Raw genomic sequence first — 21,487 nt, forward strand, 5'->3', positions numbered from 1 at the left:
AAATTAATCACCTCAATTCCTCTCTGCAGCTTTGCTATCACTATCATGGCAGGGCAGTTTTATACCACACCTACCCAGGGAAGTTTTTGACTATGTGAATTCAAAAGGCTAAATCAACAGCTGAATATTCACCACTCAACAAAACAGACGATTGTAAGAATGAATAGACTGCACAGAGCAGAGAGAGGCTCTCAGTGCATTTGACAGCTGCTCCTCCACACTGTGGAGAAAGGTGGGATGGGGTGCCTGCAAACCACCCGCCTGCAGCTCCCATTGGTCCTGCAGTGCCAGCAGCCCCTCCTCCTCACAGTTTTTCCACAGCAAAAATCACTTGTAAGGATGGAGACACAGCCCCGAGCAATACAGGGCTGAGAGAGAGGGAGGCTTTACTGCCAGTTGTGAACAGGGATGGGAGAACTGCCCCAGAGCGATGGGCTGGGCTTGGCAGGGGGCAACTGCACCCAGGTTTTGCTGCTCTTTATTCTCTCTCTAAAAAAAAAAAAAAAAAAGCATGCAGGCACCCCTGAAAGTGCCAGTGTTGGTACTCAGCAGTCAAGCCCTGTGCTCCCAGGCAGCACTCCTTTTCAAAAGGGTGGAAGGCACAGGGAATGACTGCTGAAAAACCCAGGCTGCTAGGACAAAAATTACTTTGCCCCTAAAAGAGAGAGAATGAGAAACAAACAGCTATTTTAAAAACAAAATTTACTCAAAGTCCTTCTTTTCAGTCTTGAAATTCCTGTTTTACAGGCAGACCAATCTCCTCACAATGAGGCTGAAGTGCTGAATCTGGCAGCAGTGTTAATCAAGAGCAAGGTCATGCAACTCGTTCAAATATCCAGTCATGATTCTCTGGTGCCCACTTGATATTAGATTTGATACCAACTCACCTGCAGGAATATATGAAATTTGTGCAAAAAATCCATTTTTTTAGCAGCCTTCATTTACAGGCATTATTATTTCAACAGAATATAATTAGCAAAAGTGCTTCTTGCATTCATAGGAAACATAATAGTTCCAGTTACTTAGACAGAAAAAAATTTAGAATAAAACTAGCTAGCTAAAGAATTGTCTGTTAAAAGCACAGACATCAATTAAACTCATTTTTTATTTGTAGCTGAGTAAATCCAAAAGAATAAATCTTGAGGACGAAAGCTCTCAGTACGAAAATCATTTTAACATCTGTGAGGTCTCACACCACCACTGAGCCTTTATGAAGCCAATATCCAAATTAAAAGGCTTAACCTGGGCACTGAGAAAGCTCACACTTTATTTTGGGGCCATCTCCAGAGGTCTATTAACCTTTCAAGACACTGTGAATAAACACTCATACACAAGTGACAGGAGATGAGAGGACCCTGAACTAATCCTCCATAAGTAAGGTTACTTACCAGAAAAAAACAAGTTGAGGCACATGTGTATGAAACTGGTTGTGTAACTGATCATTTCAGCGATTTTTTCTGAGAATACATTGAAAAGGGATCCATAAATCTGCACCTCAGTAATGTTACCACAGCCTCCCATTTGCAAAGGAGTGAATTCAAACTCCACAAACTGGAAAAAACACTTGTACTCTGTTTACACCCAGCACCTCTCCTACCCTCATGACAAACGAAGCTGGATCAGCACATGAACAGCCCCCCAAAGTCATTCTATTGCTCTGGATTGGTTAAAAATCATATCCTCTTCGTTCACCCCAGCTCCAGCGGAGTTAATGCTTTCAGCACAGCCTCCTCTGTGGCACAATGTTTGCATTGTAATATTTCACGGAGAGATGCCATTGTACATCGAAAGTGTAAACCCTGGAATGGAGAGAGCAGGTCTGCAGGAGCAGGAGCACTTTCCCTCCCAGTGCCTTTCCTGCAGTCTCCATCCTGGCACAGAGCAAGGGCACAAGGGGATGTCCCAGACCCCCAGCTCTGGATCATGGACATGCCTGCATGGACCAAAGTCTACCCCATGCAGCTGGCCTTGGGAAGGAATTTATTTTGCATTTATAAACAAGGAGAAAATTCCTTTAATGCAGTAGTGGAGTCTTTGTTACTACTTTAAATCCTTTGTACTTCTGCTTGGCAGAAGGCTTGGGGTACTTTGAGGTTGTATGGGCTATTTGGAGTCTGTTTACAAAATGAAGAGACTAAATGTCAGAGGATATATGACCAAAACACATGGTACCTACAAACAGAAGACTGGAGTGAAAGACCATGTGTATGCATGTAAAACCCACTGACACCACCAGGGCAGCATCTTTATGACTTTTTCTCCTCCCATGCTATAGGAATTTGCATGGTTGATGAGGATACCTTCACACAAAACAATCTGAAAAGTTGATTTCAATCAGTGGCGTAATCAAAGCTTCACTATTGCAAAATAATATGATTAAACACTCCATTATTTCAAACGCCACAGCAGATCCTTGGAGAGGAGCACTTTTGTGCACTAATCCATGCATGTAATTATCGATATGCTTTCCCATGCCCTATTCAAATGCTCTCCCCTGAGGCTTTTCTTCCACTTACACCGGGGGAGGGGGAAAAAAAAAAAAAAAAAAAAGCCAATCAGTTCAGTTTAAAGAACAAGTTGTATAACTCTTTTTGATCTACTGCCCCAAGGATCAAATAAGGAATTCTACCAGCTGTAAAGTCAGAAGGAAACGATAGGGCTTCGCTGGCCACCACCAGGGGCAGGACACGGCTGTGCCCTGTGCTGGGACACGCTGCCACCCGGGCTGCTGCCAGAGCACCCGGGATAACAACACCCTCGGGTGTGTTAAAAAGGGCACCAACAGATGGTTTAATACAAGGCCCCGTGTCCGTAATGAAATCTAAGGATGTAAAAATTAATTAAAGGATAAGCAATTTGCTCTGGAAGAGATTAGAAAGATGCAAAGCAATGCCCACACTGGGTTTTCAGTGCACGTATTGACTTGCCCGTGCTGAGAGCAGCACCAGGCTGGCAACAGCACTGCCATGTTTAAATTGATTTGATCCTACCAGGCTCCTTCCAGAGCAAACCATCTAGAAGACAAAAAGCAACAAACGTAGTTAAGAGCACCAAAGGCAGTGTATTAAAAACAGGAAAGAGAGGTTCCAGTGCAAGCACAGCCCCAGTGCTCCCAGCCAGGGACCCCACAGCCGCAAGGGCAAGGTGCTGGGCACACTGAGGCATGGCTAAAGCCAGCCTCAGCCCCCTCTCAATGCAGTCTATATTTGACAATCTGAAAGAAGCAGATTCCCATCTTCTGGTGATTTTAACAGGCTAATAGAATCAACAGGCAGAATGCCTTGGTTGCTGCTTGCACGCAGGCAGAAGCTCTCTCAGGAACTGGGGGACACAGCTCCTAGCACCCGTGGAGCTGCTGGTAGCCAATAAGATAACAGAATGACACATTTCTTCTGCTTCAAGTTAAAAATACAAAGGAAATTTCAAACATTTAGAAGCCAACATTATTCACTTTGATCTTTAAAAATATAACACCATCTGTAGCCGTCAGATTTACAGTACAGATCTCAGATATGTACATTATTTGTTGGTATAAAAAGCTGTCAGCAGTCCCAGCACAAAAGTGAGGCTCCTCTGGCAATGTCCTGAGTTTCAGAGAGAACTACTAACCTGAAAAACTTAACCAACAGGTTATTTGTGAGCAATACAGTACCTACGAAACAAAAAACCACCACCTCCCTTGCCACAAACCCCACAAAACAAAACCCCTGCAACCTGCTAACACTGCAAAGTGTACACATTTGCAGGTCATGTTGGGAGAAACTTACCACAGAAATTCCTGGACCTCAACAGCCACCTGTTTCTGATCCCTGTAGACCTGTTCCATTGGCACCTCTCATTTCTGCATGTCCATGCCTCCAACATTGTAGGTTACACACAGGTTATACAAAGTGTGGTGTATGGAAGGATTTCATTTCAAGTATCACCATTTCTCAAGCTATACAGGTTCCATAACTACAGCTATAAAGCAAATATGCCCAAAAAATGACATTTCCCTGTCAGCAGAGTCTCAAAAATTAGTGTGGGCTGGCTGAAAATTTGTAGAATAAACAAAACAGCACACATGCCTTTTATAAACTTATTATGCAAGATGAGTTTGGGTAATATGCAAAACCAAATAAAACATTCAAATTATTTTCTGGATATGCATTAGCTATTCCAAATCTAACCCCAGTTTTAAGGAGGTGACAGTCCCAAAGGGTCATGCTAGGACACAGGCCAGGGGAGAGACTGGCAGGAGCAGCCAAAAGTCAGAACCCTTATAATGTCAGATCATTAACAGCTTTAAAACCAAAAGGCCTTGACCTTTTAAAAAAAATATATTCACTCTGCTGAAAAAACTCTCTTCTTGCTTTTCTGAAGTCAAACAAGAAACCTTGGAAATAAATTCTTACCTGTATGATGCTAATGATGACTTTTCTCATGTTTGTAGTATTTAGCTTTTTGTGCCTTGGGAATTAATACAACAGGAGAGGACATAATATTTTTTTTGTCTGTGATATACTCTGTCCTGCTGGTATTTCTTGATTGAAAGACTGCACATAAATCTGGCTCTGCCTTATGAAATTAAGGTCTACTAGACATTAAAAAATCCAGTTAGTGCTACAAAAATTAAGGCATACCATTTCCTCAGTCTCATTTAGACTAATACAGACTTCTTTCCTTTCTGTCAAGGGTGAAGGACACAGCTGAATGATGGGATTTTTTCCATCTCATTTATATATTGATGTAATAAGGGCAGACAGGTAGGCCTATGCAAGTGCTGATACTGTCAGCAGCCCAAGTTGCCAGGACTGTGAATATTGTCACTTATAGATTGATAAATGGACTACATGGACTAATTGTATTGCAGCGTCTCTGGACAGATGGCAAATCTTACAGCCATATGGTGATTATTTCCACTGAGCTGAAAGTATATTAACACTTACCAAATGTTTAAAATGATGAGATGATCTAAAGTGATTTTTCCAGGAACGGAGATAAAAACAATGGGCTCGGCTGGGCCGGCACTCGGGGGCTGGGCTCTCTCCCAGGATTCCCGTTCCGTGCAGGCTCCAGGGCCCGCGGCTATCGCGGCTATCGATGGACCCGGCTGCGTGCTGGGCCCTCAGCTGGAGCTCAGGGCTTTGTGAGCACAGGGCACACTGTGCCTCATTTCAGCTGTTCTGCACGGCCCCTGTTTAGTGCCACTCTCTGCCAGCTGCCCGAGGAGTTGGTGGCACTGAGACATACGCTTCCTTCTCCTGGTATTTCTCGTTGCTTCTCTTCTCTCTGGTGGAAATGATGCTGAAGTTATTGTCCTACTTTTAAAGGCAGCCACATACCTAACTCTGCCCCCTGCAAATCCAGCAGAGGACTGCCCAAATCCTGAACACAGGACCTCTGGAGTAGGACTGACTCAGCAATGTGCACCTGCAGCCCAAAAAGCCAATCATACTCCAGGCTGCATCCCAAGAACAGGTCAAGGGAGGTGATTCTCCCCCTCTAACCTGCTCTTGTGAAACCCACCTGGCATACTGCATCCAGGTCTGGGTCCCCCAGCGTAAGAAGGACATGAAGCTGTTCGAGTGAGTCCAGAGGAGGACACGCAGATGATTAGAGGGATGGAGCACCTCTCCTCTGGAGACAGGCTGGGACAGTTGGGGTTTTCAGCCTCCCAGTACCTAAAGGGGCTACAGGAAAGCTGAAGAAGGATTTTGTACAAGGACATGTAGTGAAAGAACAAGGGGGAATGGCTTTAAACTGAAAGGGCAAGTTTAGATAATAGGAAGACATTCTTCCTTGTGAGGCTGGTGAGGCACTGGCACAGGTTGCCCAGAGAGGTTGTGGATGTCCCATCCCTGAAAGTGTTCAAGGCCAGGCTGGATGAGGCTTTGAGCAACCTTGTCTGGTGTCAGGTGTCCCTGCCCGTGACAGAGAGGTTACAGCTAGATGGTCTCCACAGCGCCTTCCAACCCAACCCATTCTATGACTATACATGCACTAAATGCATTTTGCAACCTGCATGTCCACCCCCAAAAGAGGAGCCAACTGGGAGGGGACAGAACTACGCCCCAGCAATCCTGTGAAACAAATGAAACCAGCTGAACAGCGACCAGAGGCTCACCCTGCTCACTGCCAAGCCCACAGCCACGAACCGCGAGGTTCTGCAGCGCTGCTTCGGCACCGGTGGCTCAGCGCCTTCACCAACTGCACCCAAACCACACCGGGCTGCTACACATCCCAGAGGGCACAACACGCCTGTGGCTGCATCCTTTACTCATACTTTGGCTGTGGGGCTTTAAAACTTTTGTGAGATTTATGCAGCAGTGAATTCACCCTTCAGAGCAATGGGAGAATACATGCAGGAGACCCGATCCTCTTCTGGTCTAAGTTACTGCTCATTTATACCAAACAAATGAGAGCAAAATCAGCTCAAATTCTCCACAGATGGTTATGCTAGAATAATAAACCCATATTACACAAATTAAATGATTTTTTGCTTCACTTTTAGAACAGAATTCTGAACAATTATTTGTTTTAAAATAGGATTGAAAATGATGTTTTGCATTCTGTTTTGTTTCGCATGCACTTTCATGATAGGAGAGTCCTTGCTAGTGGAAACAGCCACCTCCCTCGCTGGGGGAGAAAAAAGTTCACGTATCAGTTTCCCCTATTTTCCATAAGTAAAATACAGCAAGTCAAGAGCTGGAAACTGCACTCTTCATAGTCCCTGTGATCTAAAATTAATGCCTGGTGTTGGTATGCAGAATGGATCAAGTACTTGCTCAGCCACTGAGGACAAGGTGCCAACTGGTGAGAAATTCTTACTATGCTTTTCACACATTCACACTTTCGCACCCAAAGAATTAAATCTATTTGATTTGTAAGGCCTCTTTTGCAGGTCTCCCTAAATAGAGGGATATTTAGGAAGCTTTACTACCCCTGAAAGGCAGCAGAAAAGCATTTCAGCTGCCCATTTCTCCCTAGACAACGCAGACTAGCCCTGTGTTTTTCCATGTGCCTCCCAGCCAACGCTGACCTGGGCCTGGAGCTGCTGCCACCCTGGGCTCCGGCCAGGCTGTCCCCCCAGGCAGCAGCAGCCGCTCCAACCTCACTACCAGGGAAGGAAAAGTGCCAGAAATGAGACGGAAAAAGAAAAGAAAGAGGGGAAAAGTAACTTAGCTCTAAGGTGCAAAGTTTGGTCCACCTATTTAACTCAGAGAAATCAGCTGTTCTTTTATGGAATAACAGACGGCACCGAACCACCCCAAATCGTTCCCAGCTGCTGCGTGTCTATTTTGTCTTCTGGCCAATAATTCAGAGGTCATCCTGTAAAGCAGCTGATGAGCATAAACTCTTCCCAGCACAACCTCATGTCACTTGTGCTAATTTAACAATCATTGGGAAGGATGTTGGAAATCACTGCAATATTACTTTGGTATTTCACAAGAGAAGCTGTACAGAGTTGCACAATATTGCTCTCCCTCCAAAGGACAAGGATGCCAATTCGTAAGGCAGGGAGGAAAGACCAAGCAGGGAATGCAAAGTGGATTAGATATTTTGATTCCATTCCAAATTCTAAGCTTAAAATATAAAAAAATCTTTGGCAACTTCTCCCCCATAGAATTTGAAATGCTAATTTCTAACTCAATGGAGAAAAGTTCTTGCAAAGATCTGAACAATACATATGCAGGATTATTACTCTGTGGCTGAAAAATTCAGAACAGACCTTCCCTGTAGAGGGAAAAGCAGGTAACCACAACCACAGGAGATGTGTTTACCCCAGGCTTAGGTCCAGCTGATGAAGGAAGTTGTCCCCTACAGCCCTCTGCAAAACCACAGGCTTTGCAGAAAAGTCTGGAGAGGCAAAGCAGGGCAAGAGAGATTGCTGGGAGCATCAGGCTGCACACAACCACCTCCTTGAAAGCTGATGCATCTCCCATTATATGCAATTTTGAAGGTCTCAGAAAAGACATGCTCAGAACCTTCTGTCTGGGGAAAGTCTTGGAGGATCACATCAAACTTTAAAGACATTATTTGTCCTTCAGAGCTCTCAAAAGACAAAGTGGAATTTCACATTGTGCACAAATACCCATTCCCCTGCTCCAAAGCACACAGGAAGGTGAAAGAGGCACAGAGGGGTAAGAAAAGTTCCCCAGGGAAGCACGGGCACATACACACTTCTAGATCTGCCTGGGAGGAGATGAGCAGCCTCCCCATCTACCCCAAATAACTCCTAAACCAACAATTCCCTCACCAGAGCGTGGGATCTGGTCCTTGCTTCACAGCTATTGTGTTTCATTGTAACTGAGATTACAGACTCAAGCTTTTAACTCCGTTCCCTTGAATTTGGGTGGGCGTAGTGAAGTGACAGTGAGATCCCTGCTCTCAGTCAAGCCAGTTTCTGTTCTTCTTGAAAAGTACCATAAACCAAATTAGAGTGTTTTTTATGAATGAGCATTTTTAGAAGACACTTTAAATACAAGTTTATGAGGAGCAACTCTATAAACAACAGGCAACAGAAAATTAGCTATCTCCTGTAATGGACTATGTAAGTGACAAACGGCTGTCAAGCATAGAATAATCATGAAAAGAGAGCTCTCATTCACCTGTGCGCTGTAAAGTTTTAGGCAACTGAATCTCCTTTATTATTTCATAAAAGAATAAATTTGTTCCTATCACAGCTGGAGGAGAGGGGATTATTATGACAATCACTGAATTTAACATGAACATGAACAGAGTGCAAAGATTGCTTTATCTCCTCCTTGCACACCCAAGGGCGACAGCTGTGCCCTTGCTGTACACTGTGCCCATGAGCACTGCCCACCTTCTGTCCTGAAAGAAAACCAGGAGGCAGAAACCTCCTGGCAGGTCAGGGAGGAGTATTTCAGCTTTGAGGGTTTTTTATCAGGGGTTTGGACCACATGAGGGTGTAAGAAGCAGGGACTTTACCTGGAGGGGCAGTGCTTAGGTACATCCTATGTACAGACCACACAAGATACAGGCTCATCACAAGTAATATTAAGAGAGAAAAAAAGTGAAAAAAGGGAAGTGCATATATGCTATACAAGGGTTTAAGAGAGAGGGTGAACCTCCTCCTTTGTATAAAGGTGGAATGAGATTGAACCGACCACCTTGTGGCTTTTAAGTTGTGAAACCCCACTTCCACATCAGGACATGCTACATGGTGGAAGCATGCTTATGGAGGGACACCAGAGCAATCCAAACTGACAGCTCTGGGAAAAAGTTAAGCTAATAGGGACTGACGACGTCACCTTCAGGATTGGCATCACATCATCCTGCATGCCAGAAGCTGCTCTATCCCAAAAGGGTAGGATCCTCCATGGGCAATTGTCATCAAGTCTCTGCAAGCCAGATCTGCCACTTGGAGGCATGGAACAAGTTTTAAATCTGTAATTCATACAAATTTATCTACGTGATTTGTAGGACTTGGGGTGGTTGGGGGACACAGGGACAACTATGCTGTTGCCATCTCTGCACCAGTGTCTGAACTACCCACCAGAACAGAGCTCCTGCCTCGTCTTTAGACACCACCATCTCTGAAACAAATGATAAAAATGTGTCAGACTCTCCCCGCATTTCCCACACATCCTCCAAGCAGCTCGGTGCCCCAGCACAGCCCTGAGTGCTGGCTGGGGACATTCTGCACATCTCATCTCAGACAATGCTCTTCCAAATGCTCTTATTGAACATTTTCAGTATCACAAAACACATCATATGTTCCCACAAACAACTGCAGAGAGACATTTTAGATGTGTGCCACAGATTCATAGTGGGAAGCTGGAATACAAAAGCCTGATAAAACCAGGGAATGAAACAAAGGCAACAATGAAGTGTTGCTGTTACAGATTACAGAGCAACTCACCAACAACAGAGAACTTGACTCAGCCAGTGCAACACAATTAACATGAGGGGAGACAGTGTGCACCTTGAAGTACTACCTTTCAAAAGGAAAAGCTTTGAATATTCCCCAGCTCTGGCTACATTGTTCTTCTTCCAGGGATGAAACAATAAGTAATTGAATACTAAAAATAAGATGCTCACACCTCCACATATAACATCAAGATTTCCCTTCAGTGCCAAGCAAGATTAAAATTCTGTATTTTTCCCCCCCCCAAGAAATACAGGGGTTCCGTATCTGAGGAGAATCTACTGCAAAGCGTTAAGCAAACAACAAGTATTTATTCAGTCATACAGCACCATTTCACAGTTCCACAAGGAAGGATCCTCAGTACAGGCAGAAGCAGCTTTAGGAAAAAATATTTTACAAGCTGGCTACATATTTTTAAATGTATTCCACAGAGGCCTTTGCTGTCTTGCTGCACTGAGGTACTAAACGTTGCCTGATAAGACTGCAGTTGCAGGATTATTATTATTATTATTGTTATTATAAAGAAAATGCTAATGGGGAACAACACTGGCAGCTCTGGAGGGCTCTCCCAGGCCTCTTGATGAGCAGGCAGAAAAGTGCAACTTCTACAGAAATTTTCTTTTTGAATCTCAGAAGGGTTCGAGTTTCTAAATCCTGTAGGCTGCAGTGAAACTTCCAGATGGAAAGGAAACAGTTTGTCCCTTCAGGAATTCTTACAATCTTGCATTTTGATAAACCACGTCAAATAAATAAAATCAGATCAGTGCACGGAGGAGGCGGGAAAGGAGGATGCGGTGCCACTGAAGGGAACAGGTTTGCACAGTAAGCAGCACTCACTGCTGCTCACACCTCATCGCCCTCTTTTCCCTCGTTCCCCTGTCTCAAATCTGCACGCTCTTGCTCCATGATAAAGCCACTGTTGTTTTGCAGCTACAGCTCTTGCTAGCCTTCATACATGGAGCCCACAAATCCTAGAACACCTACACAGCAGAGCTCCTGCTCCCCTATGAGTCATTAAGCAGGCCGTCCCGCTTGCTGATGTCAGCCAGCAACATCCATTTTTTTTTAAACAAATCCTAAAACGCCTCGAGCATCAATTATTTAAAATATTATCTTCATTTTAATCCTGACCCCAGTGGCAAAATTACCATTACGAAGCAATTCCAAGTGATGCAGAGGGTCCAGCAGCCTCTAATAGTTGCTACGTCAATGAGGAGTAAGCAGCCAGCTCCTCGTGTCACACATGAGCTCAGCACAGAGCACCCGAGCCGGCAGCAGCGGGCAGACTTCTCTTACAAACAGGCAGAGAGCAGCTAGGATGTGTCACCAAAAATACAATCAAAGATCAACTGCATCATCCAATCTCATCTTGTACATTTTGCATGAGGGTGTATTACACAAGCCCTACTCACACCATCCCTAACCTGTGCTGGGTGGTGCGTGGCTGTGGCGCAGCAGCAACCTTCCCAGATGCTAATTGTCTATTCCCTGCCTAATTGCTCTTCCCATTAAAAGGGCTTCTTTAAGGCTCAAGTTTAAACACTTCCTGTCTTTGAAGGCAGTGCCCTTGTCACATTCTGAGATTTAAGAACTGGATCATCAGCTATTTACAGGGTACAGCTGAATTATCACAGAAACATAGTTGAAATACATTCCTTTGAGCACATTTACATCCTAAAGAACCATGACCAAATCACAGGATAAACAACTCACACTGTATTTGCAGTGCACAGAGTGCAAAAGGCGATGGAGAGCATTCAAGGTGAAAGCAGACAGAGATTTGACCATGTAGCAACCTTGAGGAATGAGGACCTTCCCACTCTGCACACACCCTATCACAAAGTCAACAGGAAAACCAACAGCTGATTCAAAATGCTTACGAGTCCCTAAGTGTATGTTCATGGGTGAGGCTATTTATCTTAGGCACTGCAATAACAGAGCCAAATGAATGAATAAAATGAATACAGAGCACTGTAGAAAATCTAGATGCAAAACCAGGCCGATGTCCTTGCTCCTGGGTTCTCAGCAAACTCACTGTCCTTCTTTGCCCATTTCAGTCATCCTGGGAATATGTTTGAACAGTTTGAGACATTTTATCAGATCTTGGACAGTTTAAAAAGTTTCAGTTTAAAGGAACTGAACATCAAATAATTCTTTTTAACATTTCAAATTATGCCTTTGTTATCAGGAGACCTACTCACCATTCTCTTTTCAAATAGAAAGAAGGGCTTCAGGGACATCCCAACTTTGTGGAGAATATTTTATTTATACGATTTTTCTCAAGTGATAATCAAATTAACAGTGGTAATTAATTAGGTTAGCAGCTGAAAGCAACTTGACTGTGATGACTCTTGGCATTAAGTCGTCTTTCTGTTCACTCTTTCCACAGCATAGTCTACATGAGCAAATGTCCGAGAAACTTGCAGCAGAGCACTCAAACTAGTTGTGGTACTGGCAGATTTCTCCTCATAATTTGGTGATCTATAGCAGACCCTATAAATTCAGCTGTGTGCATCTGTCTGCAGTGCTGCGAACTCCTCACTGGTTGTGAGAGGCGAAGTCACTTGGACAAAACACTGTTACAGGTTTGTTCACTCACCTGAATACAACCACACCAAAACTCTAAGCACACACAAATCATTACGAGGATCTTGCTCTCTGGTCTTTTCTTCCCTCTCTTTCACCCACCCCACCAAGCTCCCTGCCTCTCTAACTTTACATAAATTGAGTTCAACATTTGCAAGAGACTACTTACTATTGAGGTCAATGGAGCTTCCCCATCATTTCGGTGAACCCAAATACTGCTCCTGAACACAAAGTTCTCTGGATGGACCTGACTTTTCCACTGGCTTTTGTACAGATACCTGTATCTGTACAGAGACAGAATTCTCCAAGTCACAACAACACCCATTTATATCTACCCTGCAAAACGGAAATAGCTATGTCAGGAATCAAGGCTGTGAAGAATCAAGCACCCCCAGCCAGCTGCTTCAAAAACCATGAGATGAACAGCCTCAGCATCTATCAGATCTCAGTCCCTTTCCTTGAACACCAAAACCACCACCAGCTGGGTATAATCTGCTCCCCTGAGCTATGCTGGGGACCGAACTGAAGCTGCTGACCTCAAAATCTCAAAAAAAGGAGTCCCTGAGCTCACAGTACCAACTCAGCTGTCTCAGGGATCCTCTCATCCCAGCCCTGCTTTGAGGGACCCCAGACTGCAGTGACAGCCAGGTGCCATTCTCTGCCTGCCACTCCCAGGGTCCCCCCTTCCCTCCCAGACAGATGGCCTGGCCAAACTTTGGAGGGAGCTGGTGTGAGACTCCCGTGGATTTCAGCAGGAGCTGGATGAAAGCCAAGGTGAATTTCCTCTGCAACAACACTATTCCAGGCAAAGCTTATCACCATGGTTTCTGAAGTACTGCTGGTACCAGAAAGTGAACCCCCTCCAAAATTACTGTCTTCCTCTAACACGAGCTTCATCACATCTTCTGCTTTGTTTATCTCCTTCTTTCCTCACCCTCACATTAGTTTTTGCCTTTTACTCCCCAAATAAAGCCACGTGTTGGCTGATGGATATTAGTACTGCTGACAGCAGCGGGGAGGAGAGCAAGGCACTTTCCCGATCTTTCAAATGTCAGTGCATAATAAAAACACTACATATGGCTGCCCTCAGTAATACAGCCCCAACTGCACCTTTCCCCTTGTATCACAGGGAGAACAGAGTTTTGTACAAGAGATCAATCTCCCTAAGATGAGGTTACTTCACTGCCTGATCTAGGCTTGGAAACTCGCCTTTTCCAAACTTTCTGGTGCTTGGCTCAAAGCTCACCTGGAGAGGTATGGACAGATCCCAACTGGAGGGGACCAAATTACCCCACTAGGCCCTGAGGAAGCAGCAAAGAGAAGACATCTCATGTTGGCAAAAGAAAGGTGTGCTGTGAGCTAGTTCACCACTAACCTGTACAGCACACATTTCTACATGGTTGTGCAGCTTTCTGCAATAATTTCTAACAAAGGCCTGATTGTCATTTTGATATGATTTATAAAACAGAATTAAAATACAATTTAAATGCTAGAGGGTATTTAAATCGGTTGAGTGTTAATCCAACAGATAATATAAATAACAGCTTCAGCAGCAGTGAAGAGATTTACAGGTCTAATCTAAACCAGATACTTGTCACACACCTCACAACAGAAATTATTTGTAATGGATAGATAAGGAAATACAAAGATACTAAAGAAATGAAAATAATAAAAGAATTTAAGCACAGATTAAACAGCTATCCAACACCTTCTTAAATCAGCTAATATCTAAACCTCAAGCATCTTTATAACTGTAAATTTAACTTAGACTGATTAAACCGAGGTCACAGTGAATCAGACCACGGCTATTAGATGAGTAGGTACAGCCCACTAACATCAGAGACACTTCCTTGATTGTGTCAGCCCTTGGCTTGCAACAGCAAGAGACAAAGCAGGTGGTATTTTCAGACACAGATTTCTACAGCTGGAAATGTGTTACATTGTGGTTTTCAAATAGCTGAAGTTTAAGCTCTGAGAGATTGAGGTAACAGCAGCTATCAGATATGCTGGGTAGAAGAAAGAGGTGATCTGGGAAAAGATTCATTCCCTTTAAAGCAGACATTTGTCCAGCGAGATTCTTAACAGTGTCTTGACCAAAATACAGTGGTTTTCAGTCAGCAGCAACTTTCACATTGACTTTTATGGACACTGGATCAGATATTCTTTCCAAGTCACTTTTTTACAGAGTTGTTTTCATATTCCCTGTATTACAGGCATTAGTTTTTTTAAAAAACATGTAAATTGCTTTTGTAAAATTTGACACTACCTCTCTGCCTAGTAAGTTGAACTAAACCAACAGTTTAAATAGCTCAGCTCAAAGCTAATAAGCAATTTAAATAGCTTTGCTTTGCTGAGCTCAAGTAGCTGTATCAGGTTTCATAGCACCATCAGTCACTGCCAAATCCATAGGCAGCATTTAAATGAATCATTAGCAATGGTCACCCCCCAGGAAAAAGAAAAAAGGAGAGTAAAAGAAAAAACATTTTAAGAGCTAAGAATCAAGTCATTGTCACAATTTCTATGAGTACATGCCCCATATGTGACACCAAAATGTGCCCAGGAAGCAAATCCTACTCAAATGCCTGGGCCAAAATATATTCGTCCAAGTAAGAATGACTGATCTCTATGTTCTGACAACAACTTGTTTCACAAAGACATGTGAGTATAGAGGTTCCCGTTCCACAGAAGGAAAAGCTAGAGCATGCAGAGGTGAAGGATTTGCAGCACAGATGAAACCGGAAGAAAACTGGGAGGTTGCTCCTGTGTCATGTGTGCTAAACCACAACTGCAGTAATTGTACTTCCAAGTTCTCTGGATCAGAAAGGTGAATGGCAAGATAATGAAGTGAGACACTGGAAAAATGCATATTCACCAAACACCTTGTCTGAACTCTGTGCAGAGTGCAGGAGTTGGTACAACCCACGCTGAAACCCGGGCAATGACTGACACTGGGAACTTGATCTCACGTGCACCAGTGTAAGACTGAAATAACTGAGAAACACATTAAATCAGGGTATTGAACTAGACTAGCGAATGCGCCTGCTCCCTGTAAGTCTGCATGACCTGACAGTGCCTGTAGGAGCACAGACAGGAGCACAACCAGAGCCCTCAAAAGCCTTCAAGTCCTTCGCAGCTTGAACAGCTCTGGAGGCACAGCAGGACCACACCGAGCCCAGAACTACAGCTGACAGAAAGGATGGGAGACCACTGTGATCTTCCACTCAATTCTCTCCAAGCCCCAGCTAAACTGATCTACCAGTCTGGAAACGGTTAAAAATGACAACAACAAAAATATTTGCCTTTAGAGACACCCAGGTAGAGCGACAGAGCCAAGTTTCCCGTGGATGGATGTTTCTGACCATCCTGGACTCTGCGGGGCAGTGCTGCTCCAGACAGGTTTTGATACTCCTTTCTCCAGCCCCAAGGACAGTTTCTCTTTTATTTTCCAGTGAAACTTTGCATAATTAAGAAGCAGATGAGCCCTTTGTAATCCTGAAGAGAAACGTGTGGAGATACTCACCTAGATCCTATTTCTCCCTCTGCCCCTGTACTTCTCTTTAGTACTCCCGGGTATCAAATTCAGACACATGCATGTCATTGTAATTCATTATTTATCCACATACTCTCGAATTATATCACTTTGACAACACTCAACAAATCTGTAGTGGGAATTTGGACATTTGAAAGCAGCAAGAGGAAGCTCAGAAACTAGAGAACGATTCCTTGCCACAGGGGGGTGAGGAGAGGCAAGGAAAAAGTGTAAGAGAACATAATAGGATAAAAATAAAGTAAATTAAATGTGTGGGTTTGGAATCCCCCAAGACATTCTGGTCGAGAGGATCTCAAACCTATATATAGTTCAAGCCAAAGGCACAACCTTAACCTGTTTCCTGATATTTAGTTCACAAATTGCCCTAATGCCAGCATTTGGCCTTTGTCCCCTCATCTAAGTTAGAGGATAGCAAAAATGCAGGACTAATTTTTGGAAAGACCAAGCTGAATTCTCCAAGAGGCCATCACATGTGGTCAGAGACTTCTGGCATGTTAAAAAAAAAAAAAAAAAAAATTAAAGGGGGAAATATTTACACAAATTAGGGACCACCCGGCACAATTCAGGCAAGTTCACCGTGTGCCTCCAGCAGCCAGAGCTCTCGCTGAACCAGCGCGTGGAACGTCTGACAATGAACTCGCTGCACATCCCGCAGCTGACCGGCCAGGGACCGGACCCCCGGCCCCGCACCAGCCCCGCTCAGCCACATCCCGAGCTCCTCCCCGCTCATTCCAGCGGGGATTTTGCCGCCGGTGCTCTTCCTCCGCGGCGTGCCCGCTCCCGAGCGGACGTCAATGATTAATTACGTTATAAAACGCCGGTTCTGGGGAGCGCTCTCGGGGCGGCCGCGCTCTCCCCGCTCCGCACCTGCGGCGGGGCCGGGGCGGCGGCGGCGGCGCCCACGCGGGGCCGGGGCGGGACGCGGTGCCCACGCGGGGCCGGGGCCCGGCGGACTCACCCCATGTCTCGGCACCTTTCGGCGGCGGCGGCGGCGGCACCCCCGGGCGGCTCCCCGCGCTCGGCGGCCAGCGGCGGCCGCGTCCCCACTTCGCACATGCGGCCGCCCCGGCCCCGGCTGGCTGCGGCTGCACGGCGGCTGCACGGCGGCGAGAGCCGTCCTGCTCCTCCTCCCGCCGCCTCCCTCCCCCCTTACATAACCTCCCTCCCGGGCGGCGGCGGCACCGAGCAGCTCCCGCGGCACCCGCCGCCCTGCCAGGCGGCAGCGCGGGGGCGGCGGGCGGGGCGGGGCGGTGGGCGCGCCCCGGGGCCCCTCCGCTCCCCGCCCCGGGCCCGGGCCGCCGGCGGTGGGCGGGTTGTGCCCCGGCGGGCAGCGAGGAGCCGCGGCGGGAGGCTGCGGGATCTCTTCCCCGCGGTGCCCTCGCCGGGGGCCGGCGACCTGCGGAACGGAGACGAGGCGGCAAGAAAACTTCGGGTGAAGTTGTGGGGGTGTCCCCACGCGGCCCCGCCCGCGGCCGGGGAGCCTGAACGGCGAGAGGGGTGAGGCCACCCCGGGGACCGGCTGTCCCGCACCGGGAGCGCCCCGCCGGCAGCCCCCGCTCCGCGGCGCGGGCACGACGCGCTCCGAGCGCGGATCCCGGGAATGCGCTTCCGACTGGAGGCGATGCCGCGCCGAGGGATGCCCGGTGAAACACGAGCGGGCGATTCTCTCCCGCTGTCACGCCCTCCCCGCGTCTTTTCACGCTCCGAATCCGCGTTCCCGCCGGGAGTGCGGAGCCTGCGAGCCACGGGCCCGTATCAGCCCTGTTTGGCCACTGGCCCTGGCAGACCCAGCCCCGCAGCCCAGGTCAGGGGCCGCACCCACCCAGCAGCCGGCTGCTCTGCCCAGAAGTGTGAATCCCGTCGGGAGGACTGAATCTCCTTTGGCCCTTCTCAGCCCCGCTGCAAATCTGTGCCACATAGGGTCCCAAAATTATGTACGTTTCGTGAAAATAAAAAGAGGGACGATTCCTAACCAGGGAAGGAAAAATGGGATTAGTGTGGAAGAGCCGTGTCATGGTTACCCAGCCACGAGGGTGACACTGGCATCTGACCGGCAATCACAGGACACAAATCCATAGCAGCGCCGTGGACCTGCTCGTCCGGGTGTTCATAGGACTGTGTACACAGACACACTCACTCTTTCGTGGAGAAAAGACGCCCAATTCACATGTAAGACGGGCTTTTAACTTCACCCACACAAAGTTATAATTAATACTCTGCCATCAAGAGTGATTATTTTCATCCTTTTTTTTTTTTTTTAATCTCATGTTGATTTATCCTTTTTTTCCAAGAAAGTTTAGAGAAGTTGTGAAAAAGGCTTTATGTTTGCTTGCTTTAACTTTGTGTGTAATGACTGGGGGTGTCCCCACTATTACCTCGGGACCTCATGGGAATCCTCAAAGGAAAACTTCGCCAGCAACCAAACACCTTCCAGCTATGGACAATGGAACTGTCTCCCTTTCTGACAGACAACTATTTCCTTATGTCTGGAACACCAAAATAGAATTTCAGTCCCATACACTCAAATAAAGTCTATGTCATTGGGGGGGGAAAGGAGCAGGGTGAATTACACAGACATTTTCACAAGGCTATGGGATGACACCTCTCCCGTGTATCTGCTCTCTTTACCACGGTCAGATGGTTACTGTGGATGTTGAAGGAGACTTAACTCCTTTACCTAATCACTGATGTCAAAAGTTCCTATGTCCTGTTCTGCCAGCTGAAGGTGAGGTTCCATTTCCTCTGAGATAGCCACGGCAAAAGTGACAATCCTTTCGTCTTCATGATGACCTGCATCCTTGAATATTGCTTTGATGTGACCATTCCTGTCCTCTAGGGGAAACAGTGAGGGGTAATAATCTCTGAGGGGAAAAACAGCAGCCTAGAAATCATGTGGAAAAAACTCTCACCATGAATCTGAGCATTTTATAACACTGTTTTTACACCATTTACCTCATTTTGTTAAATTACATACTCCATTCATCAGAGAGAAATTGTCTTGGTCCTGTCTGATTAATTAGCTCGTTTTGGTGAGTATCCAAGAGCTGTGTTTTATGAACCAGTGCTGCATGTGACTAACAGGCATCTAATGGAATTGGATCAAAATGGGGTAATGCACTCACTGTGTGTGTCAGGATTAGATGAGAATTGGAAATTGGAACTGCAGTTGCCTTAGCATTTTCTAATTTTTTAATCTTTTCCAATCTTGCATTCAAGACTGTGTTTTCAGCCCCAGTTATAAAAATAAAGCTTAAGTTTATGGAAGCATAATTGGCTGTGAAATTCACATGATACAAAATTTTGTATATTGCTTTTGTTCATAAGGTCTTCCCACTTCATTCATGCTCTTTGCAGAACTGTCTTCTGGGAGAGACAGGGTTTTAGTCCCATTTCTCCAGTAACCTGAGATATTTTCCCTGGCAGACAGCAAGTTAACCCAGTTTTCTGCTCATATTTGGGTTTCTGTAAGTGCATTCCCTTCATCTGAAATTCCCACTATTCTTCAAATGGATGAGATACTCCTCCTTCTGAAGTGTGGCACACTGATGTGGTCCTCCTTTCTCTGCCAAAAACAGGATGAAGCCCTGTCGTCACTTTAAGTCAATGGTAAAAGTCCCATGGATTTGAGTGAGGCCCAGATCTCATGCAAACCATTTAACACTAACAATGTTGAATTAAGCAATTTCTCTACAGACAGTTCCATCTTGAACCTCTCCACCGTGTCCTAATTTGTGTATAGTTCCCATTGATTTACATTATTTTTGTATAATTTAGCATTCCAGTTGTTTAAGGTATTTTCAGTTCTCTGGAAATGAGAACTATAAATATGCTATCAAAATTAATCAGTTCTCAAGCTTCATATGTGACGTGATCTTTCATTTCCGAGCTGGCTCAGACGCAGGATGTGTGCAGGATGGTAATTCAGTCCTCATTTAGTATTCGCAAGTGTGCCCTTATTGCCGGGGCACGCTTAGGAACACTCAAAATACTGAAGGCACAGGATCCCTTGGTAGGATTCAAGCTGAGCAATAAAAATATCCACATTCTGTAAATGGATCTAACTTCTTTAGATGAGAAATTTCTCCTATTCCCACAGGCCTCCTAAAGATAGAAATTTTTGATTCCTAGATACAGGGTGAATATCCTTTTCAGCAAGCTGATCTAACAATCGGGAGTATGTACCCAGCATTCTGAAAAGCAAAGAGCTCACTGGGCTCTTCCTCTCTCTCAGTGTTTCTGTTCTCTCCTTTTGTTTGGCTTTCACTATTGTTGTCTTCTGCCACTCTATTTTATTTTAGATATAATTTTATTGCAGAAAACCTGCTGTTCAGTCTTTTTAAACTATAATACTTCAAGGTAGTTTTCTCCCTATTTCCCACGGCAGAGAGTATTAAATAAAATATTCAGTACTGTGATTTTCTCTTTTTTCCAAGTAGACTGCTGAAATCTGCATTTTTTTTACTCCAACAGAACTGTGCCATTTCCCTTTTTTTTTTTACCCCTTTGACGAATAACCAACCATTTTCTAGCTTTAAATGTTATCCAGGAGATTAACCAAAATAAGCTTGGGGGAACTCTTGATTTTTACATTTGAAACAGAGAATTAGTTTTTAAAATCTCCTGACAAATGGAGAACTAATGTAATTATAATATCACTGGATATAAAATGTTAAAGGTGAGAAACAGAGAAAAGAAAGGATTTAAAGTAATTTTGTTGAAAACACTCTGATTTACAGTATTTGTTTTTAAAACCTACTTAATCTGATATCTAATAAATAATTAGGACAAAAGATCTATTTGCTTAAAATAATGAACACTCTTGTCCTTTCAGTTAAAATGTCAGAGCTCACAATAAACGTGAGACCTTCAGCAAGTCCTCCAGCGAGACATCTGATTTCGAAGAAAAAACCAGTTTTCCTCTCCAGTCTCCTTCAGAAATAAGCCAAAATAATAGGATTCATTTCTGTCTTTAAAAGCAAAAAAAAAAGGGAGAAAGTAATTTAAAAGCAATTTGTCAATCTACTTTAAAATAGGTTGCACATTCTCTTATTATCCTTCGCAGTTTATTCTTATAATTACTTAGTGCCAGGAAGCACCTGTCTAACTGGAGTCATAGAAGGTTCATGCCCAGTTTCTACCTCTCTTTTTAAAGAGTTGTCCTGTGAAATATGCAAGTACCAGGTCAAAGCAGATGTTTATGTAAATGGAAGAGCTGTCGTTGTCACACTGTGGTATATGTTGCCCTCTCAATAAAGACAAATGCAGCCAACCAAAAATAATTTCAAATAAGATCATAGAGACACAAGGCATGGACACATAAAGAAAGCCAGCAAAACCAGAACAATGCCCTACAGCCACCACAGGACTCCAGCCTGAATGTGAGTACCCAGCAAGGTGTTGAAGGCTACAAAATCGTAAGATGGAGTGTAAGATGCTGACCACTGGCATAGTCAGAGAGCATCTGTCAGCATTAATAC

At 45.0% G+C, this 21,487-nt stretch overlaps 1 protein-coding gene across 4 annotated transcripts in view; it reads right to left on the bottom strand.

Moving 5' to 3' along the window:
* The window catches only part of HOMER2 (homer scaffold protein 2), a 54,151-nt gene extending 36,930 nt beyond the window's left edge, over nucleotides 1–17,221 (bottom strand). For 2 of the 4 annotated variants that reach the window (XM_048317664.1, XM_048317663.1), the window contains exon 1: nucleotides 16,969–17,221. In XM_048317664.1, coding sequence (XP_048173621.1) covers nucleotides 16,969–17,066 — 98 coding nt within the window. In that variant the 5' untranslated portion in view covers nucleotides 17,067–17,221. The remainder of the gene's footprint in view (nucleotides 1–16,968) is intronic. The other 2 variants (XM_048317665.1, XM_048317666.1) reach the window with 2 other exon arrangements.
* Nucleotides 17,222–21,487: the final 4,266 nt, after the last annotated feature.

Source organism: Corvus hawaiiensis, chromosome 13 (assembly GCF_020740725.1).
Source record: "Corvus hawaiiensis isolate bCorHaw1 chromosome 13, bCorHaw1.pri.cur, whole genome shotgun sequence".
NCBI classification, from domain to species: domain Eukaryota; kingdom Metazoa; phylum Chordata; class Aves; order Passeriformes; family Corvidae; genus Corvus; species Corvus hawaiiensis.